This window comes from Epinephelus moara, chromosome 1 (genome assembly GCF_006386435.1).
Source record: "Epinephelus moara isolate mb chromosome 1, YSFRI_EMoa_1.0, whole genome shotgun sequence".
NCBI classification, from domain to species: Eukaryota; Metazoa; Chordata; class Actinopteri; order Perciformes; family Serranidae; genus Epinephelus; species Epinephelus moara.
In genome coordinates this window covers 10,034,381-10,058,631 of record NC_065506.1, presented here as the reverse complement: position 1 = coordinate 10,058,631, position 24,251 = coordinate 10,034,381, and the positions used below count along the sequence as shown (strand labels likewise).

The 24,251-nt window shown below is 40.0% G+C and overlaps 1 protein-coding gene across 3 annotated transcripts in view; it reads right to left on the bottom strand.

Annotated features, from left to right (window-relative positions):
- Positions 1 to 24,251, bottom strand: part of cdh8 (cadherin 8) — a 119,481-nt gene that overhangs the window by 14,519 nt on the left and 80,711 nt on the right. For all 3 annotated transcript variants that reach the window (XM_050050178.1, XM_050050188.1, XM_050050197.1), the window contains 3 exons: positions 20,707 to 20,874; positions 20,254 to 20,441; positions 10,804 to 11,051 (listed from right to left, as the gene is read on the bottom strand). In XM_050050178.1, the coding sequence (XP_049906135.1) occupies positions 10,804 to 11,051; positions 20,254 to 20,441; positions 20,707 to 20,874 (604 nt within the window). The remainder of the gene's footprint in view (positions 1 to 10,803; positions 11,052 to 20,253; positions 20,442 to 20,706; positions 20,875 to 24,251) is intronic.

The window sequence follows — 24,251 nt, the reverse complement described above, 5'->3', positions numbered from 1 at the left end:
TATGTCGCTGTGACCCTGCCTGTGACACACTGACTTTTTGAGACTTGTACAGTGATAAAAAAAGAATACAGTGGCAAGACATGAAGCTCCACAGAAAAAAGAAAAAAAAACCTCCAGCAGTGGGTATGAAATTGGAATGCACATAAAAGAGAATTTTCCGATGCCACTTGAAGCTGTGAAATCGCTCCTTCCGCAGAGCCAATTCTTGGGACAAGCCCACACAAAACGGACTAAAAAAGAATCTGTCATTATGGGTCATCTTTGGTTTCACACGTTTCATTTGCCATTATGTGTGACTGTCATAAACATCCTACTCACCTAAAACACTAGGCTGCGGTGATTCACGTGAGCTAATTACACCGTGTACCGCACAACTGTTTCCATACCTCCAGGACAAACTGTCTCTGTTCCTCTCTCTCTGTCCCACTCTCACATCTTCTCTCAGAATCTCCCCCCTCCTCTTACTCACTCAACAGTCAGAAAGTATTTTCTATTCCATCCAGCTGGGTCTCTAGCTTTTCCTAATCCAATCCCCCTATCCAATTCTTTGCAGGCCCCTTCCACACACAGGCATCCCTCGACCACCAGGCGCCCTGCTCACCCTGTCTCCCTTCCATCCTAACCCTGGGTCTTGTAGCATCTCGCAGTGGAGCTGCTCATCCCTATCAGTGCAGACCTGTTGGCAGGAACCCTTCAGTTTTTATATGAGAGAGAAGAGACAGGGAGGGATACAGAGGGATGGAGAAAGAAATAGAGAAAGAGCACCAGGGAAAGCCAAAGACAAAGTCACAATAACAACAATTTATATGAAGCAGGGTGCTGCTTATACAAGAATGATAGGAAATGAAATAAATAAACCACTGGCCCAGATTCCAATTGTTGGGGAGATGTACCGAGCCGTGACATTTCCATTTTTGAGATGAAATGGTGTAAAATCCTCTAGACGCCGGGCTGGGAGAGGTCCATAAGGACCCCCCTACACCCCCCGCCCCACCCCCCTCTACCCCCACCCTCTCTTTCTCTCTTGCCCTGCAGACGCAGAGCACTTTCAAGACAGGCAGACAGCAGCAAACCACCTGGGAGCAGCCTCTCTCCTGCAGACTGAGTGGATCCCAGTCAAACTCTGACAGCCTCACGTGGAAGCGAGGAGACAGACCCTGAAATGTTCTGCCACCTGTCACTCAAACTGACAACGTGATGTGAAAAGAATTAAAAGCAAATAAAAAATGATATCCGGCGTTATACGTGCGCGGTTTTCCTGAGTGTGATGTGCGAGTGTGTGCGCGCGTGCCTTGGTGTGCGGGTCGTCTCGTTTCGGCTTTGCTTCACTTTTCACAGGCCTTTAAACGCCATTGAGCTGACCTCAGTCTAACTGTTAAACATTGCAGAAAGGCTGTTTGTGCACAATATTAGAAAGCAGTGAAGCATTCCTACAACTGATGCAACAGACATCGAAATATACTCAAGCTCAACATAAAACAAACATAATACGCTCATCAGAATGCATCAGTGTGACAGAAGCTGTTCGGTGCATGAAAAAAGATAACCATAAGCTGTAATCAGTGAGATCATTATTCTTTTTTTCCTATTCATTTATGGTTCTCTGGTGCATTGATGTGGTGTCTCTGCACTGCACTTCTCACAGATCGCCTGTCAATCAAACAGTGTGGCCGGGACATCTTCCCTGTTTGAGTTTCTGTGGGTGGCAATCTTTTGTCTCTTTAGCCACGGCGGCTATCATTGCTCATGCTAACTACTCAGTGATTTTTCTTTTTCATCACATAATGTGTGTCAAATGATTTACTCTAGATGTCTGGATGTACCAGACACTGATGTAAAAGTTTTCACTACCTAAATTAATAGCTGTTGTGCTACATTAGTCAGTAATACATACAAGCTACACAAACTTTTATTATGATAAAATAGTCTTATTTGTCTTTAATGTAATGTTAAAATTAAGAGCAAAATATTAAATACTGATTTAAAATTCTCTCTTGACTGATCTCAGTGGGGGTATATGATAAACCAAGATGGGATCACAACATACCACGGCAACCCACACCATCTGCTACCATCGAACCTTGAGCATTGATCATGTTGCTTTAGGGTGGGTTCTGTATCCCAATGAGGTGCAAACTGACAATGATTAAATCTGACGGAAAAACACTGAACCAAGAAATTCCCTGTGACCTCTACTTATATGGATTCATGTCAATCAGAGACACTACGGCTTTTTGTTTCCTGAAAAGAGTAACAACTGCAACTGCTAGCACATTTAGCATCAAATTGGCCCACAAATATATGTACTGTATATGTGAGGGCAATACATGTAAGGCAGTTTGGACCAAAGGGCCAGCCAAATTAAAGGAGCACTCCACAAATTTACATTCATGAGGAGTGTAACTCAACTTGTGAAAACAAATGTTTCTTGTCCTCTGTGGCTCTGGAAGGAGCTGTCTGAGAAAATAAGCCCCATGACAACATCAGATTTATAAGCCTAATGAAAATGCTATCAGGTTGCATTTTGAGAAATGTGGGATCTAGTGTTTTCCACAAATCTTGACCATATTAGGGAATAAAAATCAAGTACAAAAGTTTTTTGTTTTTTTTTTGGATGTGTGTGCAATGAAGGATAAACTTTGAAATCAAAAATCCATTTGTGACTGACAAAACTTGCACTTTGCTGTATTACCACTGGAGCTTTGCCAACACTGGATATATATATATATATAATTTTCTCCCTAATCCCTTAAAGTGAGACCTAGGGACTTTTGATTACTATCAGCCTCTGGCCACAAGTGATAATTACATGACATTATAAATGCTTTGTGCAGCAGTGCAGTCGGCTCTCATTCACCATTCATACTTACACCTATGAAAAGGTATGCACTATAATTCATATATAACCCATGTAATCGTGTGCCAGGAGACTGTTATCATGTGACCTATGCACTGTAGGCTGTCAAGTCAGGTGACGTAGTATAAAGAGTGATACATTCTTCAAAGTGAGGCAGTCAGGGTGGATGGATGGGTCAAACAAACAGAACTTTGACCCAGGAAACCACTGTTTGTGTCCCATGTGAAACTAAAAGTCAGTGCTGAGTTATTTTAAGTCATGTGTGTAAAGCTTTCTATGGACTGTGAGATTTTATCAATCTTATAAGTTTAGTGTAAGATACACTGTGCAACACGGATCTAATAAACTTGGGTATGACATCAAGTTTGATGTATGCAGACTGTGCGATGACAGCGCCTACTGAATCACAGGCTACGACCTACGATGGGTTAGGATGCTGCACGGGTTATTTACTTTTCCACCAGTGAAGCACAATATAGAGGGTCACATTATTAAATAACCTAAAGTATTGTGGGCACTATATACTGCGGTATGTCTGTGTATGTGTTTGCTAGCTGCTAGGTTGCTCACCTGGCAGCTGCAACTCAACCGCTATTTCCCTCCATACTTCGTCCTTCTTTATGCGATCATGGTAAGAGCTGGAGGACAAACAGGTAAAGCCTCTGCTGCCACAAATCCACAAGGTTTGCCTCTTTGCTGGAATCCCACAAATTTCCTTTAGCACATTTTGCCTCCATGGCAAGCTGTTATCCGTCTGTTTGTTTGGGTTAAGTGCCAGTTTGTCATTTCATGCTGCATTTCTATTGGTTGGTCAGTAGACGTAGTTTATAACAGCAGTCACACAGAAATATCGACACTGTCAGAATGTTATCCCAACCTCCATTTGAACACAAGACCATGACAACGGCCATCCTTGAACCTCTTTCACTGCGTGACATAGGGCCACTGTTTTAGAGCCACAACCAAAGATTTCACCACTTTTCTTTCATGTTGGTCATCTTTCGTCTGGGACAGCTCAAACGTGACGACTCCCAACCATGACTCTTCACCTAAACCTAACCTACACTAGCTGGTAGGGGGCACTAATTCCATTGTATGCAGATGAGTTAAATGGCACCATACATAGACAAGAGTTATGAAACTAGGAAATTAACTCAGTAATATAGCAATTTCTTGGTACAATAAAGCTACTTATCATACCAGACCAGGTGAGAGTGTATTTAATTGATAATGGTGTTTTATTGCTTGTGAATTCAAAATGTGATTTGTATGTATTTGTATTTTTTTCTTTGTTCAAAATTACATAGCTTCATTTATTTTGATAATTATGATTGTCTAAGCACTCATAATAAATCAAAGTTGAAAAATAAACTTGTCAGCGCTCTCTGATGGACCTAAAGACACTGCCTATAAACTCACTGAATAATAATAATAATAACTGAATAAACTCAAAAGTATTTTTGTCATGCTGTATTTCCATTTCTCTTTACTTATCAGTCAACATGTATTCAAATGTTGATCAACACTATATGTCATCAGCTAAATGAGAGCTACACCTATACAATATAAGCCGTGCCATTGTATTGGTCAGGCTCTAGTTAGCACCTCTACAGGGTGCGCATTATCACAAAATTAAAGGCCTAAAGGTTAAGCAGCCAAGAAAAGATTTCTGCTTAACTGTGTGTTTGTGCTTTTTCACTCCTCTGTATGTGTGCTCAGTAGGTGTTGCTTTGCTCTGTTAGAGTGTGAATGTGTGTGAGTGACTGAGTGCCTGTACAAGTTGGAGGGAGAAGAAGAGATGAAAAGATCGAGAACAAATGCTTTTTTTTTTTTTTTTTCCCTTGCTGTCTGCAGAGAACAAAATGCCTCTGTGACATTCCTGCTTGTTATTAGGTCAGTAATTCCACTGGGAAGACCACAGATGTAGAACTAATTTTTGCCGTCCCCTGAATGCTGACCAGTTGTGTTTTAACACGACATTTTATTCAGGTTGGCCCTTTCACCAGGAAGGTGATTTTCCATAAGAGTCAAAAGTCAATCATAAAATATAGGCCTTCCTGACATTAAAATTCCATTTATTTCAAAACCAACTAGTTTACATGACTGCTTGTATTACAATATGCAGCATGTTAGCTGTCAGCTGTGCTAAAACATAAGAAAACCTGCAGTAAGAAACAAGCTTCACAGAATTCCATTACAATTTCCCCTAACAACAGAAGAAAAATTAGAGAATGAAAACAAACAAAAAAAATACTGTTAATCAAATGTGTGTAAAATCCATATGACAATGCTTTTCACAGTATCAATTTTTTGTACTAAAATACAGTTACAGCTTTTCTGTGAAATAGCAGTTCATGTCAGACAGCCATAGTGACTGCCAGATGTCACATTGCTTTTTATTTGTGATCAGTCAGGTAGAAAACGACAGAGCACAGGCTCCAGAGAGAAGCAATACTGAGGGAGTATTTCATGGAGTGCACCTGAAATGTTGTTGGTTGGATGCATTAAGTACAGCTAAGGGGTTGTTTGTCTCTTGAGTGCAGAGGACATGGCAGCCCACCAGAGCACTCGCCCCGAGTGGTTTAGACTCAGACTGGTTCAGTCTGGTCCAGCTGGAGGGGGGATTGAGACGCAGAGTGATTCTGCTCGTTCAGATGGTGGTCAGGACAAAGTCCACACTCATGTTGCCATTACTGCTGCCACTCTTGTACCTTACAGCTTTCTTTTTAGGAGCTCCTTCTCTTACCAACTTTCAAAACAGAAAGTTAAAGAAAAAGAAACTAAGAGAGAGAGAAAAGGACGAATACAATTCTAGGCCAGGGCCAGCCATAAGCTTTCTGTGAATGATGAATATGTTAACTGACACATTCACTGCTGGTTTCACACAAATACTTTGTGACTCACCCATTTTCTGGACAAACCTTGAAATACATACAAAGTTTGTGGTTAATTAAATTCTTCAAATCACCTTCACAATCAAGCATTTCTAGCATGCCCAGTTACTAATTATTATATGGCTTGGCTCCCATTGACAAAACTGATGCGTATTTAAGTATCAGTGTAGTGTTTAAAATACCTTTATGTTGTTTGTAAAGTTGTATAAATAATTATAATAAAACAATTTAAATCATAAAAAAACCCCACTGTAATTTAAATCTTATAATTTTATTAGATGTTAGAACTGAAGAAAAAAGCATGTGTATGTGCAAGTGTGTTCTTGAGTGCACGTAAGTTACAAATCCCAAATAAGAGGACATTGGTGAAAGTCAAACTCTTCTGAGGAACAGTTGGTGAAAGATGCTCTATATTTGTCGATTAGCAGGAAAATAAATAAATAAATAATATTTATTTGGACAGCTGATTCTTCATTGAAGTCATTTTTCAATTAAAAACTCAAACAATTCTCTGGGTTTGCCTTCTCCAGTGTGAGGATTTGCTGCTTTTCTCTATTTAATATCACTGCAAACTGAACATGTTGAAGCTTTGGACTGTTGGTCGGACAACACAAGACATTTTCCACCTCCAAATTTTTTTCACAGTTTTCTGTTGTTTTATAGATCAAATTATCAATCGTGTAATCAGGAGTAATCATAACAATAAAGCTATTTTTTAATTGCAGCCCTGTATGCACAGCGAACAAAGTTTCACAGTCTAATTATTTGGCTTATTGTCTATCGAGGCTTTGTCCAGATTTTCTATTATTTAGAACATCCTTCTGATCATGTAAGAGGCATTATTGAGGCTACAGCCTTCTGTTAGCCAGTATATCTGGAAGGATTAAAATCTTCCAGACTGTAATCATTTTATCAGCCCAAAGCTCAGAGTTACAGGCTAATACAAATGCAAAGTAAAATCAAATGTCTTCAGTAAGAGTGATGCATCATATTAAGCCCTCTCTCTCAATAGCTTGCTTCATCTCATCCCCCACAAAGAAAACACTTGACATCTGTGATAGATCACGCTCGTTTTGAAACATTTGCAAGGGGGTTAGAAATGTACGTTTGGTGTTGAAAGAAAATCACATGTTGAGGCAAAACAGTTTGTTGTGACAAAATGCAAACTGGCAAGAAAATGCCTGGTTGTGTGTGTAATCTTTGAGGAGCTATTTCCCCCCAGCTGATCAGTGGCTTTACAGGAGTTGGCAGATGATTAATGCAGCATTCTATTAGCCACTTATAAACTTCCTCGTCTTTGTCTTGGAGAATAAAATGGAAAGTTTGAGAATGAGCTGTATTAAAAAATCTAACAGTTCTTTTCAAAAGGCTCTATTCTGTCTCTTTGACTGCAGTGAAGTTTTGTGAGGCCTGACAGTCACACAAAGCCCTTGAGCAACAATCCGCTGTGAAAATAACAACTTCTCCACAAAATTGTAAAATTGGTCATTATAAGCATAATGAATACTGTAAGTGAATGGCCTCAAGGCAAATAAGAAAGACAGAAAGAGAGCAATAGACCTGGTGCATATAGGTGGCAGCCTATGACTTAATTCACTGATGCTCTAAAGATTTAAGTTGGAGGACAGGATGTTGATATCTAGACTCATTGCAGCAAATGTGTGAAGAGATAATGTCAGCAGGGTGCTGGCATCTGCATGAACACTCATCCATTATTTAGTCACTTTGTCTTTCAGTAATGGTTCACTGGAGGTAGTGAACAAGAAAGTAGGCAAACATAATTATTAATACGGTGGATAATTCAGAGGAAAATGCTTCTTTGAGATTGTTAAATGTAATATACACTGGACTTTTATACACTTACAATAAAATAGAATAAAAAAACTATCTACAATGCTTGCTGCATCCTTGTCTGTTTCTTTCAGCATTTTTCGTTATTTAACCTGAGTAAAGTGCAAAAGCAATGCATTTCAAGTAGGGCTATGAAATTAATCGAAATATTATCAAAATTGCAGCCTGGCTTAGTGTGATATCCACATCGCAGGAGCTGCAATTTTTCTTTTACTTTTAATTTCTTTAAGTAAAATATGTTTCAACCTACCATTATAAATCAAACACTGTGGTACCACAGAGGGACCCCAACGTACAAATCATATTTGAGACATCAGGGAGTGTGATTATACAGACCCCGGCAAAAATCACATCATCATCATTTTTATGTTTGTTTGTTTTTTTATTCCAGTGAAAAAAATGCAAAAATATACCAATTTCTATTAAACCTGTGTCTTGTGTCGCAATTGCAATATCTGTCAAAAATAATTTCAACACTTGGACACTGGGACATTGTTATGGTCTTGTTTGAAGACGTTGGGACCAATTAGGTGACGTCCCATGGACAAAAAGATGTTCCTAGCTTGGAGTATTGATCAGGGAAAATTCACGCAGAGTTTCTAAATGGACAAATCATAAGTCCAGGATTATTTGTAGTTTAGTTTTTCCACAACAATGTTTATGTGAACAGTTTTAAACTTGATCACACACCTGTGACTTTTAAGAAAAACCCATCGTCCCCATATGAGGACATATTTTATTTTATTATTTTTTCCAAAACAAACCAATGTTTAGTTATTTTATAGTTTTAAATAAAATAGCTAGGAGACATTGCAAATGCATAACCAAACAGAAGCTGAGGTCTCAGGAGGATATATTTAGAATTGGACTGTTGGTTGTACAAAACAAGACATTATAAGATCGATGCCGTAGGTCCTATTGTTTAATATGGTACATGTGCCTTCATCGTAGCTTTAAGACTGAGTCAGATACAGCAGGTTTTATTTGCTGTTTATTTCTTTCTATTTATTTCTCACCTTCAGCTTCACCTGTCACACCTGGTACTTCCTCACATTTTTTTTCACCAGACATTTGGCCATTGCCTCTCTTCTCCTTTCACTTTCATTTTCTCTTTGTACCCTGGCTGCACCTCACACATTTACATTAGCTTCACTTGTATGTTCTGCACATAGATGCACATCTGACCCCCGCTGTCAGATGGACTGCATCATTCCGCAATACCTGCTGTGGTGGCACACTGAAATGTGTCGTAATGATAATATCTACATTTCTATATCTACATTTGTTTATCATGTAAATACCTATGCCTTGTATAGTCAGGGATATAACTCAGTGAGTAAAATTTAGTACTTTAAGTACTTGATCCAATGTAAGAGTTAACCATAGATCTTGTCATGGGCCCCCCCTTGGCCTTGGGCCAAGATCACCTGTATCCTTTGACCCCCACCCCTGATGGCAGACCTAATCTGCACTGCACACATATGGTGCTTACTGTTGATGATGCTCTCCTGACTCACAGTGGTGGGTGGCAGCGGCCAAAAAGCGTAATGCCCACCCTTAGATTGCTCTCAGGTTAAAAACGGTTGGCTCTGTCAGCACTGTTGCTGTTAAGGGTTCAAAATTGGCACCAACCACCAGCCAAATGCTGGTAAAATATATAAGTAGCTGCTAGATTTGCTTCACTTGCCAGGCAGTAATCTGTTGAGTGGCTGTTAGGTCTTGGAATTCACCAGCCACAGTGGCAAGTAGACAGAAAGTTAATTTCCAACCCTGGTTAACATGCACTGTTCACACTGTTAGCACCATCAGCTGCAAGCCTCCAGATCCGCCACCTCCATGTTGAGACCCATGTTCAGGCAACCCCATCTCATCTTCTGAATCACTTTCCAAATGTTGCATACAGCTACTTTAAATCTAATGATACACTGGGCATTTATACACTTAAAGGTGCAGTGTGTAGGATTTAAGGGCATCTGGTGGAAATGGAATATGTTATTCATAACTATGCTTTCATTAGTTCATAATTCCCTGAAAATAACACATGCTGTGCATGCTTAGAGTCATTTATATCTATATAGAGCAGGTCATCTTCCATTTAGCCCAGAACAGACAAATCAAACACCAGCTCTAGATAGAGCCATTTACATCTTTGCATCAGCCACTATAGTTCTCCTACATGCTTGGAAGTTTCAGTTTCGCAACATATCCTACACACTCATCATTTAAGATGTCAAGAAAAGTAAATAAAGACCAAAAGACTATTCATGCATTTAGAGCAGAGTTGATTAAATAATTAGTCAATTGGTATCTATTTTGACAATTGATAAATCATTTAGTTTTTTTACTTTTGCATTTGCCAGTTTAATAAACTTGTTTTTCTATCTCCCTTTAACTAACCCAGACTTGCTCAACAAACATAGGAGCATCATGACATGAAATAAGGACAGAGAGAAGCAAAAGATGTCACTACACATGAAATATACTTCTCCTTTTACCAGGGGAGGGACATCATCCAACCTCAGGGCTCAATTCCTCCTGGCAGTCTCATCACTAAACATGAGGATGCCACCAGGAAAGAAAAAAAAGAGAAAAGGTAGAATGAACGGGCCCTGCTCTATAGCCCCAGCCAATCTATGAGACCCAGTCTGCTCTCTGCTCGCCATGCAATTACACACAACCTGTTGACTGTTGTCCCGGGAATGCGGTCAGCAAGTCGCTGGAGAATTAATGAAATGCCAAGATGGAGGGAGAGAAATTGCCTGTATAACCTATCCTCAAGGTGCCCTTGTGGTATTTCCAAGAATAAGTCACACAAGAGGAGAATATAGCGAGGCTGGCCACACATTGAAAGTTAAAGTTGTGCTGCCTTCAACTCATAATCGACTTTTTTTTGTACATCTGTGGAAATGAGAGCAATCATTGGGTTGCTTCCTCACTGCCAAAGACACTTCTATAGTTTCCAAAGGTCACAGGCATGAAGAGATTTAATTGCATGCCTCCGTGTCAACTCTTTTATTAAAACAACTCATTATATTCTGAAAAGACTCATGGTTAACCTATAGTCTCCATCACTTTTTGAAATTAATCTGAAGAGCTTTTTTCTTTTCTCAAGTTTTACCAGCGTATCTCTCTGATCAGTCAATAGCATAATGGTTATGCAGTAAAGGTTGAGCTCACTGTAAACGGCACCCACTCTCTTACCTGACAAGGCTCCCAGTGGAGTCTGGATCCCTGGCGGTGACTGTCCCAATGACTGTGTTGATCGGGGCGTTCTCATTCACTTCTAGTAAGTACACTGGTTTGAAGAAAACAGGAGGTTCATCAGCGTCTTCCACCACAATCTTTACTGTGGCTGTGTCCTTGAAGGGCCCACCACTGCTGGGCTCAGAGCGGATGTTGGTGGCTTCAACTTTCAAGGTGTAGGCTCTCTTGCTCTCGTAGTCTATAGGCTGTAGGGAGACAAACAGACCAACCGTTTAGGAACTTAACAGCTAAAACTGACCATTTAAGAAAATCTTAAATTAGGGGTTCTCAAAATTTTGATGACTGAATGCCTTTTTAGGGAGCCAGAATATAATTAATTTTATGACATAGTAAGACTTTCCATATGTATTACAATCCATTCATTCATTTATGAACCATAACTGCTTATCCTGTTGGGGGTTGCAGGGGGCTGGAGCTTATGCAGCAGACATTGGGTGAGAGGTGGGGTACACCCTGGACAGGTGGCAAGACTATAAAAGGCCTGACACATAGAGACAGACAACCACTCACACTCACATTCACACCTACGGGCGAGTCACCAATTAACCTGCATTCGCACCAGGAACCCTCTTGCTGTGAGGTGACAATGCTAACCACTTCACCACTATACCACCTCTATCACAATCAATGGTGAAATATCATATTCTGAGATTACATTCTAGTTTTCCATGTTTTATTACATTTTTTAATTTTTTTAAATTTTTTTAATTTTATATACTTTATTAATCCCCGAGGGGAAATTCAATTTTTCACTCTGTTTGTCAATTACACACAGGTCCGAACACACACATGCACAAACTGGACCTATACATGCACTAAGTGGAGAGATGTCAGAGTGGGCTGCCCATGACAGGCGCTCCGAGCGGTTGGGGGGTTCGGTGCCTTGCTCAGGGGCACCTCGGCAGTGCCCAGGAGGTGAACTGGCACCTCTCCAGCTACCAGTCCACGCTCCATATTTTTGGTCCGGACGGGGACTTGACAGGCGACCCTCCGGTTCCCAACCCAAGTCCCTATGGACTGAGCTACTGCCGCCCAGTAGCCCAGTTTCATTGAGAGTAATGAAAGAGAAACCATACAGTGTTTGACACTGAATGTACCTACATACAGCAGTGGAGCAACAGCTTTTGCTGGGGTGAGGCAACACAACTTACACAAACTACATGTAGAACTACAGCACGACATAATACGAGAACCAGATGTAATAATAACTGCAATTTCTTCAGTTTAATTATGATTATGATTACATTTGTTAATTATTATTTCGGACAGCGATCAGTGGGTGTATTTGTAGCATAGCTAAATTGTTTTCTTTCTTTCTTTTTTTTATATTAATGTTAAAATTGTACATTCCCTTCTACTTCACTACATTTTAGGAATGGAGGAAATAATGCACTAATACTCACTATACGCACTACATTTTTATGTTTATGTTAATAAATCAAAGGGCACTCCATAAATTTTACTCAGAAAACTCAAGTTCAGTTATGGCTTATTGCACTGGGATCCAATGTTTCTGGAGTTTGACTCATAATTAGGACTATAAGTATGTAATCAGAATGTGATGTTTTGCTGCTTAGATTTTGATCTTTTCTTTTTCTTTTTTAAATGTGTCTTTTGAGCCCTGTTATTTTATGAAAATGCAATTCTTGGCTGGCGTACCACTTTAAACTACCCAACAATTTAAAACAGTTTATCTCCATATCAACCACCTACATCATTACAAACAATACAACAATCTAATAAAGGGCCATTCTGCATAATGAGTACATTTGTGTTTGATACTTGAGGTATATGTTCGAAGAAAAAACAAATACTCTCCTACTTTATTTTAAACAATTGCAGATCCTAAAAGACACTTATGCAGACAGCAGTGCATGCCGCTACCCCATCCCTGAGCTGTGAGCTCAGTGAGCAGCCATACTGTAAAGTATTTTCCCGTTTTTCTACTAAAAGAATCATGCCATCATAATCGTTGAAAACAAGTTGTAACAACATAACCATTACACACCGACACAGGAGGCTTTAATCCTGAGAGATAAAGTTTTTGAGTGACTGTGATAATGTCCATGGTTTTCGTCTATCACAGCAAACAGAATTTATTTGATCATCATTTTGATTTAAATCAAAGCGGCACAATAATTGTAAATTTCAGAGTTGCACAACCTGAAAATATTTCCCAACCTTTATCGGCATGAAAGAACACAAATCTTCCTGTTAATGCTCTCAGTGACAGCTGATTATTAAAGCTTTCATACTGCTTTCACAACCAGCTCACATAAAATAAATGAGAGCAGGTGCTCATTCAAGACTATCAACAAAAGGTGTAATTTCCCAAAGAGAAATAAAAACATTTTGTACAGGACATGTCATTGTGTGACTGACATATCTGTTTAATCGCTATTTTCAATTGCTATGCAGTATTTCCTTTACAGATGGCTCATCATTAATATTTAAAAGAGAGAGGAGAGTCACAATTTTAGTCTCTTGGCATCTCCGAGGACACCCCAGACTGTCACAATTTCATTCTGAATCACCTCTGGTCGCTCTCATACTACGAGAATAATGGGATCAAGTCACTTCCACGCTCCATAACCGGGATTTATAGGGAAATCAAAACTGGGCCTTGCCGCTTGAGGGGATAGGAGCTGGCTTGGGGAGAGAGGTGGAATAAGAGGAGGAAGATGAACAAAACGAGAAATGTATTCAGTTAGAAAAAGAGGAAGAGAGCAAGAGGAAATGTCTCTGAGGTCAGGCAGGGCCTGTGCTGAGAGCTCTGAGGGTAGAGGGGGCAGGTGGATGGAGGGGTGTCTGGGGGTCCAGCTGTGAGACAGTAGCAGCAGCCAGGGGGCCGGGGGAGGCGACCCAGGGCTTTGACTGCCATGCTCTTACATTCTTGGCTTCGGGGCACTAGTAGACAGACCAAGCCCCTGAAGCCTCTCCAAGCCCCTCTCCTCCATGGTCGCAGAAGCTATTTGGAACACTTTCATTATTAACCTTCCCTTCTCCTCCTTACTTATGACACACAACCCCCCACCCCCCGTCCGTTCCTTCCTTTTCTCTCTCTGATCCTGCCATCTGTGCTGAGAAAGTACATAGTGTGGCTGGACCTCGAGCCAATGGATTACACTTAAATTCAGAGGGTAGTGGGGAGTAAGAGCCTGTACGAGACTGTGGCTGTGCAGTCAAAATGATTATATGGAAATTGAGAGGGGGGAACGGCCCAAGTTTTAATATGAATTATTATTTAAAAGTCATTTACTGGTAGGCTTAAAATATTGGTTTACTGTAATGTGATGTTTTTGTTTTGTTTTTTTTGTTTGTAATGTCATTCTGTAATTCTAGCCATTCCATTGGAACCAGCACTGGGCACGGGATACTGGAAATTGTACAAAATTCAAGCGATCTGTTCTCAAAATTAAAGCTGCATCATCTCAGGTAATTTATGAAGTAATACATCAATTGGCATTCTGAAGCTGCATTTTTTTTTTTTGCTACTCAGGGGGCCAGTCCAGTTGCCAGAGGGAAATTTTTTAATTGCACGTTTCTGAAAACAATGAATATGTTACATTTGTGTGTGCAATACGCATCATATTGACTTTTCAAAGGTGACAGTATATAAGCTGATACTGTCATCAGAAGGTGGAGGGGATGGTGAATGGCCTGACACTAAGGAGAGATGCCCTCCAAGCTGCAGACAATTGCAGACCACTGTTCCACACCAACAAACAACAAAACCACTTGTAATTTAGCAAGTCATTGCTGCGTTTCCAGGGGCATTTTTGCCATCAAACATGGGTGTTTTTTTATGACTCGTAGCTGTGTTTCCACCAAAGATAGTGCCCGCAGGATGTTGCTGCATTTCCCGACGAGAAACTGCTGAGAAAAGTGACGATAATCCTGGTTTCTTGCCGAGATAGTACCATGGAAACTGGTTGTTTTTTACCCTAAACATGCTGTATTTTCTGACAAGAAGGTGCCATGAAAAACAGGTGTTTTTTACCAAGACATTTCTGGTTTCTTGCCGAGATAGTGCCACAAAAAAATGTTTGTTTTTTGCCAAGACATTCACAGACCTAACCACATGCTAACCACAGCACTGCTGAAATGTAAAGTTTCAACGAATCTGCTGCATAGCAACGTACAAATGTATCCTATCCGTGGTTTGCAACAATGTACAATGCCAACACTCTTTTTCTGGCAATTAGGTTGCAGGGACAATGGAAAAACATTGAAATACAACATTGAAATACATTAAGTTGTTATTGAGAATGTCTTGGCAAAAATTTGCCTATGCATTCAGCCAACACAGAGCAACATTGGCATCCATTTAAAGTCGTGCTGAGGCCACCAAGTCCAGCACTCACACGCCTGTTTTTGGTTTTGTTTTCTACCAGCTCCTCTTGAGCTGCTACATTAAAGGCTGTGGGCTGTAAAAAATGAGCTCAAAGACTCCAACACACTCAACAGCAGAGGGGAAATTCAGAGCTGAATGCTAAATCCCTGTGGGTTGGTCAATATAAGCGGCCATCACATCACACATGGTATGTTGATAAGTTAATATCATAACATTGATAAATGCAGCTTTAAAACTGTGTATTTTTAGTGAGCTGGTTTTCACATTTACATAAGTAATTTAACAAACGACTCCACATTAAATTCCAGGAACACTGGCCTCTCTCTTATCAAACTATGTCATTATTATTCCCTCTTGACAGCATGTAGAAACAACTCATTATATTTGTTTCCAGTGTCCTAATAGAGAGGGGAAAGGGGAGAGGGGGGACTCTCACTGCTGCTGGCATATTTAATTACACCAAATCTACTTGTACGGTTTAAGGAAAACACAGCAGTAAACAGCCTCTCTGATTAGCCTAGTTAAGTTTGATTAATTATTTCCAATACCAATTACAAAATAAAAAAAGGCTGCTCTTTTAAAAACTGTTTGATAGCCTACCCATGGAATCTCAATACAAGTCATATTTCGACCCTTTCAAATTATTAATTCAATAAACACACACAGCGCTTTGAATGAGTAATCCAGGGAGAGCCACTTTGATTTTTATTAGTATGCATAGTGGTACTGTTGCACAGCTACTGTTGACTATTAAGAGATTCATGAGTGCAAAAGGAAAACAGTAGAGCCACGTACCAGATAGTTTGCAGTCAAGGTAGCCAGTTTAGGGTGTCCAGGTAGACATGGCTAAACTGAATGAGGCTAAATTTCTAAGTGGGGGGACGGCAGACTTACACTAAGCAACAAAGAGACTTTGTAGTTTCTCCTGTGTTAACAGCCACTCACCGTCGTGTCCCAGCCCAAACCCCGCTGTGTCCTTTTTCGGTCTCTCTCAAGCGTTAGCATCAAATCAGTATGTACACACAGGCCATTTAGAGACTTCAAAGTTCAGCGTTGGCTGCAGGGGTGAAAGCTCAGCATCCCACTAACATCCCTCGACAGGCCTGGGGGCTGGCAGATAAAAAGCTTAAAACCCAAACAGCAAAGAATCTCTCGCCTGGTTTGTGCCTCTCCAGCCTCAGTTAGATCAATATGTTTTAACCTTGCCGCAAAGGATCTGTAATAATTTGAATTCTACGTTAGATGGCAGTTTATAGACTCATACAGCTGTTGACGGGGACAGGGTGTGTCGGGGAAAGAGTTACACTGAATCTTTTCTTGTGTCACCCTGGTTGGAGGATAACACTGGTGAGGGTACAGAACAAAGAGCAAAACTGCTTTCTTTTAACTCATCTCAACTTGAGACGCTGCCGTCTGGAGGGATGCAGAAACACTAAGTGTGCAAACGCCTTGCTACTTTTCCCAACACATTATCATCTATCTTGCTTCAGTGATGTAGGCAACCAACTCAAGGCCACAGAAAGAAAGCCGAGCAGAAGAGGGAAGAGCGAGGCTCTCTCCACGGGACATGGAAGTGGAGGTTGCCTAAAAGACTAACACATTTGACATTTGCTTTGTCAACAGTTAGAGATTTTATGACTTTGTGTCGAGTTTGTTCTCCAGCACTGATGTTTTCTTTAGTGGCAGTGAATTGTAGTCCCGGCAGATCGCCTCAGCTCTTATACATTCCACCTCCCACACAGTTCATTGTTCACACTTTGACAAAGTCACACCACATGTCCTTGGGGTAATGTCATTTTACATCACAACACAATGGCATTCCACATTTGAGTGATGTATAGCTTTTCTCTCCCGACACTGAACCAACCATGACTCAAGACTTAAGAACGCCCATCCATCAATCACATGTATGATTCAATATATGCAAACATCTTCGACCGAGCAGTGCATATATAGACTTAGAATATAGAATGCATACATGTATAAATAGCTTTGGTACCTTTGATACCATGTGTTCAAACCTTGGTTTGATTTTCCACAGATGTCCTTGAGATACAACTGTGTCTGAACTTGCTTGCGGGTCACAGTGTTATTGATATATAGTGTATTAACATGCATTGCAGTTTTTCAAATGTAAATTCCAAACACTTCCGAATTGAGAAAAATATGTGGTTGGGTGCTTTAAATGTCTACAGGCAAATGATGGTATGCAGGCTCAAACCTTCACAGCTTTTATCCTGGAGGAAATATTCACACTGCATTTGTACCACATATCTAGAAACTCTCACATTGTGTGAAAATCACACAATCGCAGTGTCTATACACGGATGTGTTTGCCTCAAGGTTAAAGATTCAGGTTTTGTGACAGGAATGTCGCTAGTTTGCTTTCCTCAGGTCCACACACATGGGGATATCATGATATTTAATGAGCACTGTTGGAGGAAGCCTGGGGCCTAAGGTTTTCATTGCCAATGACTACTCCTCTGTAATTGTTGCACATATGATAAGAATAAAGAATTTGAACAAAAATGAACAAAAACTTGAACTTGAACAAATTTAATGAGCACTGTCTTGTCTTCGCTCAACAACTGCTAATGTTCCCTTAAGCAAGGCAATTAACCAGCAACTGCTTCACCGAAGCTGCTCTGAGGCCAGCGGAAGAGGACGGCAGCTCTCACATGTGGATGGGTTGGCATCACAAAGAACTACAACTGCAACTTTAGATTCAGTCCATCTGCTCTCATGGTGATGGTAATGCAGGAGTCGCAAGCAAATTTAACCAAAGTTGGAACAAGGGCTGAACCAATTTACAATATGTAAGAAGCTGCTTTGAGCTAAGACAGCTACAGCTATAGCTCCAGGCAAGACTGTAATGTGAAAATGAGATAATCTTGTCTGAAAAAGCAATTCAGATGTCGAATTTATTGGTACTACTTTTTTGGGGATTTTTTTTTTCTTTTAATGGAAGAAAAAAAAGCAAAATGTTCCTTTAGCCCCCAAGACACTCACTGTGCAGGCCCCAGTGTCTTAATATTTAATGGTATACTTTCAAGTGAAGCCGTCTTTCAAAAACTAATGCAGAGAATTTCACTAGAGGTGGTACAGAAGAGGAGGAGCCATCTGGCCTCATGTTAGTTCACCATTTAGAATTTAAAGAGACATGTTTTATATGGTTTTATGTCTTTAAGAAATTAGCTATAGCAGGTTGATGTAGGGACGTATGATCAGTGAAGATCTGGAGCTAGCCCTGATATCTGGGGTCATGCACTGATTAATAATTATTGCAATATAAATCCCTGCTATATAACTAAATAAATTATTATTAATATTAATATTATTGAAATAACTGAATGCAATGCAGGACAACTAATCTGCCACAAATTCTTCATTTAGAAAGTTTATAATGTTTATTATCTTAGATTTCAGAGAGGTGTTATTCTAACTATATGTGTATTAGTGAGGTCACAGTTAGTGGTGGTGTTATACTGGAATGTGTTCCTAATAGTCTTCCCCCTCAAAATGGGGTGGGCAAAACATGCAAAACACCTGACTAAACACTTCATCCAGTTTAAAACAAACATTTCAGCCACGTTGTGTTTACCTTATAAATGAAAGATTATACTTGAGGTTCAAGGCAGGTCTGTTATGTTGTTCAGCTTTCTGGGACATTTTAATGTCCAGTACTTGTTTTCTTATTTTAACTAGTCTGCACATTCATGTAAACACTTAATGCATGCACACACAAAAAGTGCTGTCAACTGAAATACCATGTTGAAGTCACCAATTTGTGTAAACACCTCTATAACTTAGTTCTGAGTAAACCTAGCTGTCACAAGTTGTGTGTACTTTATTTACTTCATTGTTGTGGCACTGTCACCAAGCAGAGATGCCTGCCAAGTTTTAGACCACTGCTCGAGACCAACAAAATCAGTTGTCTTTTAACCACCCATCCCTGTTTTTTTGGGTGTCAGTGACCCTTTGGTGTGTTTTCACTGGGGAAAGTGCCACGAAAGTGATTGTCACTGAGACATCTTTGTTGAAACGTAAAGAAACAAAGTTTCAACATATCCACTACATAATAATGTACAAATGTAATATACTTATGGTTTACAGAAATGTAATATGCAAAATGTATTCTACCCATTGGGTTGCAATGTCAGTGAGTATGTTTACATGCACAGTTAAATTGCGCTACAGTTATCGCTCCACTCTGCCATTTACTTGAATTATTGTCTTTGTCCCGGTATACAAGCACTGGAGGGGAGTCGATTTATTGACTGAAGTCAAAGTCCGACTCTGCTATGATAGGTGGCGATATGCCCCCTTTCAGCTTGTCAGTATTGCACCTTTTTCCCATTGACCTATTACGTCACAGACAGAACAATCAACAAACAATTTAGCTAACTGGTACCATGGTGGACAACTTCACAGCTCTGTACATTTTATAAATGCTCTATGCTTTACGTCTTTTTCTGCTCTTCCTCCGTCACGCATTTAATGCTATTCGACTTCCAGGTCAAAGCCAGGGGCAGAAACTGTGGAGCATGCCCAGAGCACTTGGGCCAGTTTGGGTCCGACTGACTGTATACATGCAGGAGTAATTTGACTCCCAGTCGCATTAGCTGGGTATGTCAGTCCAACTTTGAGAAATTCAATTTGGTACGATTTCAGTCAGACCAACATGTTAATATATCTTTTAAAAGTCTGGTTTTAGTCTGAAAAACACAATAAATTGATTTTCTCTGATGTCATGTAAATGTACTAACTGACAGGGGCTGAGCCAAAAGTCTGTACAGGGGAGAGAAGTGTTTTCCGTATCACTCTTGCCTCTGACCATTTCATTTAAAACACCTGGGTTCCTATGATTAGGTTAAGTACAAAAAAATACCACACGTGTTAAACAGTCAAGGTAAAGTTTGCTGAAAGTACTGTGGTATTACACAGTCCATGGCCCTGTTGGTCATGGTCACTGAGTCACAGAGACAGAGAGAGAACTAGGAGTTGCCATTACCAGCCCAGTTTCAAGGTCTTACCTTTTTCAGTCGAAGAATCCCTTCTTGTGTCTGCGCGTCCGTAATAATCTCAAACATGCCTTGGTCATCTCCCTCGATGATGCTATATGTTGACTTGGCATTCTCGCCGATGTCTCTGTCATTTGCTTTCACCTTGCCGCCCATTTTTCCTATCGGTAGGTCTTCAGGGATCACGAATTCATAAAGACCTAGGGAAGACCAGACATAGCTCTTTGGTTTCGAGAAATGTTGATTATATTAAACAAAATTACCTAAGTATATTACAGCACTGCATCATAATTAGACTTTACTGCAGATAGAATTAGTTTCTGAGGAGCCAGTTTGATGAAATTTACAAAATAACATTTATTTTTCCCAATTATGACCAATCAGTGATATACTCATTTAGAGCAGCAGTAATTTCTTTCTGCTCTTAATTCGATTTGGGATGTTTAAGGTCATGAAGTTACGTACTTTTAGAGAACTTTGGCGGATTGTCGTTGATATCCGTTAGCGTGACGGTGACAGTCGTTGTTCCAGACAAGCCTCCCATGTGACCTCCCATGTCCTTAGCCTGAATGACCACCAGGTACTCCTCTCTCATCTCCCGATCCATCCCATGGAGAGCGATTTTTATGGTCGCTGAAGGTGGAAACAGTTCATAACACATTAATGCAATTATAAACATGACTGATATACTGTGCACATCATTTTAATGATGCTCATGCAAGTATGCACAATCGCCCACAAGAAAGGCATACTGTAACCTTCACATCCTCCACGGCCTACCTGGTTTGTAACATACATTATTTGAGACCATGACTTTACAATACAAGGACTCCATACAAAGCAAAGGTAAAAGAAAAAATCCCGGCAGGTTTATTCACAGTCTGTGTGAGCATGGCAAGGTGGTCATGACTGAGCCAGTCCCTGCACCGAGAATCAGCTGTGTTTATTTTCAAATGTGTTGTTCCGCCGTCTGCAGTCATTTGTATTCTGATTGAGTGTGAATTATGCTGTCTGTCTTGTATAATCTTGAATATTGTATGCAGAATGGACCTTATTGACTCTGCCACGGCGCTGAATATAAAAAGGGCTCAGCACCGGCATATACGGATAATCCACTCAGGAAACAGAGGCCCGCAGGATCATCAAATGAATATAAAACCCCTCATAAAAGCCAGGCTTTGGCATGACACCCTGCCTTGGTCCTGAGCTGCCTCAGACAATGAGAATATGCTTGGCTATGATGAAAAACGTGGGAGGGGTTGGGATGTTGTCTGTGCCTGCATTTTCAATTCTTGTGATAGATTTTCCTTGGAGATTTAGCACAATTTCAGGGTCAGTTTTGCTTTTGGAGGTCACACACAACACTGATGATCTAGACAACTAGAGAATGTGAAGGAGAAGAGTCGGATATTTTAAACAAAATAGCTACCTCACCTCATCAGCAAGACTACAGTGGAGGAGGGAGCAACAGCCTTGTTTAGATAATTTAATAGATAGGTATGATATCATATAAAACAAGCTTTAAAAACAAACAAGCAAAAGAAAAAAAAAAAAGAAACAGAAAAACATTGGGTCATTGTTGTTTTACCACCATTCCCTTAGCCCTATAAATTATTAACATCTCCACAGTAGTGACTGAACAAGCAACATTCTTGACAAAAATGTGGTGTATTTGGACCAGTTGGTGATACTGTATTGTATAGACTGTCCTGTTCAATGTGATGTCTTGATTTGGTCTTGTTTTTTTTTGTTGGCATTGGACATTGGATTTACTTCTTCATTGTTTGGTTCTCATTGTTACACAGAATATGTAGAAATAACAGTTATTATCTTTTTGTCCTTAAAATACATCTCTTTTACCTTCCTTCTGAACTTATTAGATCCCAATATGTGGAAAGGTATTCAAGTGGTGACCTTTTCAATTTGCCACAATTTTGGCTTGTACTGATTTTTCAGTTTTTAATGCTATATGGGGTATGCATGTACAAATATATATTCTTTGATTTGCCAAATAGTTATTCACTGAGAAAGAAATGCAAAGCATGTTATCCTTCCTAGAAATGCTACTTATGTTTTGAGCTAATTGGATGCCGGAGAGGTTTAATTTTGTGTCAGTCTCCTGTAACAGAAATATAGCTATTTTCGATTTAGGAGAGACCAATCAATGAATTCAACCATATTCTTAGGTCTTTTACACCCCAAACAGAACTAACACACCATTTTCTGCAATGATTCCAAAACATGGCATCAGTTCAAAATCAGGTTTTTTCAGGCAACTGTCACATTTCGGAAGAGTTTAATACCATCCATTTTATTTATTTAATATCAAGGTGAGATAATCTTAAAGTGCCCGTCACTCAAAAACATGTGTTTCTTATGTTTAGGTCCCCTGAAATGTTCGACCTTGACTAAATTGACTTGTATCTGTGCAAAGTTTGTCAATAGAGAGGTGTTCTTTATATTCCTCTACTGAAGGTGGCGACGTCTGTGCACTTCCCTAAAAACTGAGCATCAAACATAGAGCGGGCAGCTAGATTAGGTACGTCACCAGTACAAAAGCAAATCATTGTCTGATACAAGAAACACATATTGTGGGGGGGCGAGGTTTGGCAAAGGCATGACCTGTCTTTCTGGCTTTTTCTACCTCTGACTGGCTTACTCTGATATTCTTACCCTAATCCTAAACAGTCTCAGCCCTCATGCCTAAACCTAACCAATCCAACCAACAAAGGCAACAAGAACTTATTATTAGAGGGTGGGTCATGCCTTCGCCATCCTAGGGGGAAAAAAATTGGCTGATGGGGAAAAGACTTCAACAAGACCGGCAAAAAACGTGAACCTGATTCGTCTGGTATTGTGACGGGACTCAGTATAGAAATCAGAGTTTGCATTAGCATAGTGAAAGTTTTGACAGCAATCATGGTAGAGTAGCAGTTTTTGGATGTAAACCGGACCCTGGAGCTTTCTTCCTCTATCTACCAAAAACCTCTTCATAGCAGAAATGATTGTATATATGGACAACAATTAACATGTGTCAGCCAGTTAAAAGCTAACAATCTAACAAACAACATAAACAAAGATACAAAGATACTAATTGCACTTACTATTCTGATACGTCTACTAGTCGCCAATTTTGGTGCCCAACAGAATTCTTATCTGAGTCAGGGTTTGACAGAGGTTCAAACATGTTTGACTGAATCTCTCGCATGTTCCCTCTAACACTAATGCTAGGCATGGTGATGCGCACTGCTCATTCATCAGTCAACCCACAGCAGGCAGCAGCAGGTCGAGGACTTTCAGTGTGTTCTTTAGCTGATTTTCCTTTTTTTCTTTATTTCTTTTCAGAGACTGTTCAATTACAAGATGCTCAATTTTTATACAAAAAATATTTTTGACTGTTATATACATTTGTAGATGCTGGGTTGCCTGGGGCTAAATGTTTGAATCTGCACACTCCAGTTCAAGTTAACTGATTTGTCTGGTATCCTTACATGAAACAACCGTTTCTCAGTCAGAATCAAAAAAGCCAATGAGCGCCGCAGTGGGACTCAGTTAGCCAATCAGTGCCACAGGTGGAACTAACACCAATGTCAGGCTGGTGTCAAGCAGGTAAGACAAGTAATAACAACAATGGCGAGCGCTTTGGGTAAGATAGACGCTGCTATCGAGGCTGTTCTAAAGCAACATGTCTTCTCAATATCGGCCAACATCTTTGTTCGTTTTTACTTCACTCCCCTTCACTCTTTAAAAACCTGGCAAAACAGGTATGTTGGCATGCTTATGCATCAGCGTGGACTTAACATGATGTCAGGCAGAGTAAACACAATCACTACGTTTACATGCACAGTTTAATTCCACTTTTAATCGGAATGAAAGGCCATTCCGATTAAAAGTAGTCATGTAAACGGTCATTCCGATTGAAAAACTGTCATTCCGATTGAAAATTAAATCCGATTAAAGGGGGTGGTTTATTCCGTTTGTCATTCCGAATGAAAGAATTTTGTGTGCAT